A 3,816-nucleotide genomic window follows, 5' to 3' on the forward strand; every position below is an offset into this window, starting at 1 on the left:
AGGAAGTCATTGTAGAGCAACACTGGAGCGATTAGCAGCAAAAAGGGGGAGCCTGATGTCGAGGAGTCAGCCCCATGTATATCTCTGTACACGCCTCAACTTTTAACACAAAGTTCAATATCCAAATACAAAAAGCGACGTGGACTACGCAGACCCACACTTTGCTCCCCGCATTGTCACTGAATGTAACATCTTGGACCATCTGCGTGGATTTTTTGTTTCTCTCCTGGGTTTTTATTCGCCAACTCTCCTCTTTTTTAATTTTTTTTTTCTCTTGTTTGGCTCCAACTCAGAGTTAATTTTCTTGCTGACTTTCTTTTCTTTTTCTGATTCGCGCCGGAGGAGAAGCATCTCACTGTTGTTATGAAGGCTCCATCCCTCCTTTCTTAACATGGAAGGATCCAGCGGGTCGAGTTTTGGGATAGACACTATTTTATCCAGCGCTTCTAACTCTGGTAACCCCGTGCTAATGAACGGAGATTTTCGGCTCGGCGACAGCAGGACAGCGGATTTCAGGAGCCAGGCAACCCCGTCACCATGCTCGGAGATAGACACGGTGGGAACAGCCCCCTCATCCCCCATCTCGGTCACCATGGAGCACGCCGCCGATGCGCATCTGGTCCAGGACAGCCTTCAGCATCACCACCATCACCACAACCAGCCGCAGAGTTTGCCGCTGTCGCCTCAGCAGCAGCAGCCGCTCGCCGGGGCCGGCTGCGCCCCGAGGACTGCCACCTCCTCGTTTCTAATCAAAGACATTTTGGGCGACAGTAAACCGCTGGCAGCCTGCGCACCTTACAGCACCAGCGTATCCTCACCCCATCACACGCCAAAACCAGAAAGTGCCACGGCTCCGGACGGCTTCAGGCCCAAGCTGGAACAGGACGAGAACAGAAGCAAGTTGGACAAAAGGGACGACATTCAGAGCGAAATGAAATGCAACGGTAGGAAGCTCATGAAAATTGTTTCAGTGTTTTAGTCTCAGACAGACGCCATTTGGAGGAAGTTGGTGTGGCAACAAAAACTCAAATAGAAGCAGGGATGGAACCAGAAATATGAAACCATCAGACTAATAATAATTACAATAATAATAATGATAATAATGTCTCCCTGTCTGGTTCTTTGTCTAACTCCCTGCCTCCTTTATTAGTCTAATAGATGTGAAAACAGATGTAAGCCCGGTGATTTTCCCCGTGCGCGCGGGGCCTCCCTAGTGGGTCAATTAGAGAGATTATTGTTCTTCCTAGAGGGGGGATCATGGAGCAGTGAAAAAACAGCTACAAATAGAGATGGATTGACGTATTGATTTCTCGTTTTCTGAAGCCCCACTCACAAAAAAAAAAAAAAAAAACTTCAGGTGACAAATACGCACACATTTTCTTTTTTTTCCCACTTTTTTTTATTTATTGCTTCTCGCTTTGTTTTGGTGCCACACGTGTCAGAGCAAAAAAGAAAAAGAAAAAGTTTTGACTGCAGGCTTGCAGACTGACAACACACCTCAGTATCTTTAATCTGTTGTTGTTTTATTTCAAGACGGACTGAATCTAAGCTCGGGCTCAGTTTAATTTCCCACTCAGGCCCTAATTCTTGCTCCTGTGTTCAGGGACTAAAGAAGAAGGCGACCGGGAGATCTCCAGTAGCAGAGACAGTCCACCGATGCGCACGAAAAAGCCTCGCAAAGCACGGACAGCCTTTACGGACCACCAGCTCAACCAGCTGGAGAGGAGCTTCGAGCGACAAAAATACCTCAGCGTGCAGGACCGCATGGACCTGGCCGCGGCTCTCAACCTGACAGACACACAAGTCAAGACCTGGTACCAAAACAGACGGTAGGTAAAAACACACACACACCATCGTTATTATCATCACAACACACACACACACTCAGAGACACACACTACAGCTGAGCCTGGTTCTGCTCCTGGAAAACATGATTTATTAGAGGAATGATATGAAAACAAACCGGAACTCCATTGGGAAATTTCATAATAAAAAAAATGATGTTAAAATCTGAAACACTCCAAAATAAACATTTGAAGAACCTCACTTTTTATTTGCATCACATTTATAAGACATGTTATTTTTATTATTATTATTATTGTTTTCATCGCACGTTTGACAGGCCTGAATTAGCTGCTACTCCATAATCAATGCAGACTCGGTGTGTGGCTACTCAGAAGGCCATATGCAAAACTTTTAATTTAAATCGTCTCCGGAAAACCCGCTGATTTTTCTTGCATTTGCATTTTGTCAACACCAAAAATATAAATAAAGATGTCTTTAATTTGATTTCGGCTGCTGAATAAACACATTTGAGGCTGAGACATTATGGCAAAATTCAAAATAAAAGTGCTGTCTCGTGTCTGTCAGGAGTGGATTTTGCAGAAAAATGACATTACAAGTTTTCTTAAAATCTCAATTTTTCTTATGAAGTTCTGCACGCTTGCACGTTTACACCTTCAGTCTATTTCTTACATTTTGTTTTTAAAGAATCAATGCATGGTTTTCATTTTTGGAATATTAAAAATAAATATATATATGTATGTATTTTTTTCTTGCTTCCGGTTTATTATGCACAAAAATACTTTCTCACTCGCAGAACTTCATTTAAAATCTTTTACATTTCACCTGCGACCTTTCAAAATAAAGCTTCACTTGAACACTTTATCACAGAGCCTGTATTAATCGTGATTGTACAGGTGTGAGAGAAGAAGTAGACTTTTGATTAAGTTTGGACCCTCATCAGGAGAGTGTCTTGATATTTCCCTTTTTTTTTTCTTCTTCTTCTTCTTCTTGCCTAATTAAACCTTAACCGTAAATTGGTGCCTGCAATAATTAGGGCCTCTGCATACCAATTAAAGGGGGGCGTTTGGGGAATTAGCAGGAGAGAGCGAACTGATTAAATAATTCATCTGTTGTATTTTGATCTGATTTCCAGGACGAAGTGGAAGAGGCAAACGGCGGTCGGATTAGAGCTCCTGGCTGAAGCAGGAAACTACTCGGCCTTACAGAGAATGTTCCCGTCGCCCTATTTCTACCACCCGAGCCTGCTGGGCACCGTGGACAGCACGACGGCAGCCGCTGCGGCCGCGGCCATGTACAGCAGTATGTACCGGACTCCTACCGCGCCGCATCCCAGCCTCCAGAGACCTCTTGTCCCGAGGGTGCTCATTCATGGCCTTGGGCCGGGGGGGCAACCGGCGCTAAACCCCCTGTCTAACCCCATGGCCGGCACACCGCACCCGCGGTAGAAACACACGAAGAGAAAAAGGACGATGACCAGAAAAACCTGGTTGAACACGTGATGTGAGTAACTGCATCGGAACCACATTGCAGGACTTGTTCTACCCCCCTTCCCCCCCAAAAAGACACATTTAAAAGACATTTTACAGAAGTAAAGGAGGTATTTAATATAGGCCCAGACAGCCTAAAAGACTCTCTGTCCGGGCCGAGACAGAACCAGAACACAAGGACTGCTCATGTCTGATTGTTTGTTTGTTTGTCTTTTGTACAAATACACTTACATTAGCAAATAAACTTATAAAGTTTATTAGATGGAGAAAGAACGGAATGAATAAAGAAGTAATGATACTAATTGATTTTTTGCAGACGATTCTATTGAAACTTCAAAAATTTCATTCATGTTTTTTATTTTTATTTATTTTTTACTTTTTTCGCAAAACTTTTATACAGAAAGGAGAAAAAACCCCAACAAAAACAAGTCCAATCCATTAAAGGAAAAATGAAATTCCGGGAATATTTATCAAAATAAAAGCACTTAAATCTATTTTTCAGATTCTAAAAAAATAACCCACA

General features: G+C 43.2%; 1 protein-coding gene across 1 annotated transcript; it reads left to right on the forward strand.

The window, feature by feature from the left end:
- Window positions 1-391: 391 nt before the first annotated feature.
- barhl2 (BarH-like homeobox 2) lies at window positions 392-3,251 on the forward strand. The gene is made up of 3 exons (XM_073477173.1): window positions 392-944; window positions 1,604-1,829; window positions 2,939-3,251. The coding sequence occupies exons 1-3, from the start codon at window positions 392-394 to the stop codon at window positions 3,249-3,251; spliced, it is 1,092 nt and encodes a 363-aa protein (XP_073333274.1).
- The last annotated feature ends 565 nt before the right edge of the window (window positions 3,252-3,816 follow it).

Source organism: Pagrus major, chromosome 11 (assembly GCF_040436345.1).
Source record: "Pagrus major chromosome 11, Pma_NU_1.0".
Taxonomy (NCBI): domain Eukaryota; kingdom Metazoa; phylum Chordata; class Actinopteri; order Spariformes; family Sparidae; genus Pagrus; species Pagrus major.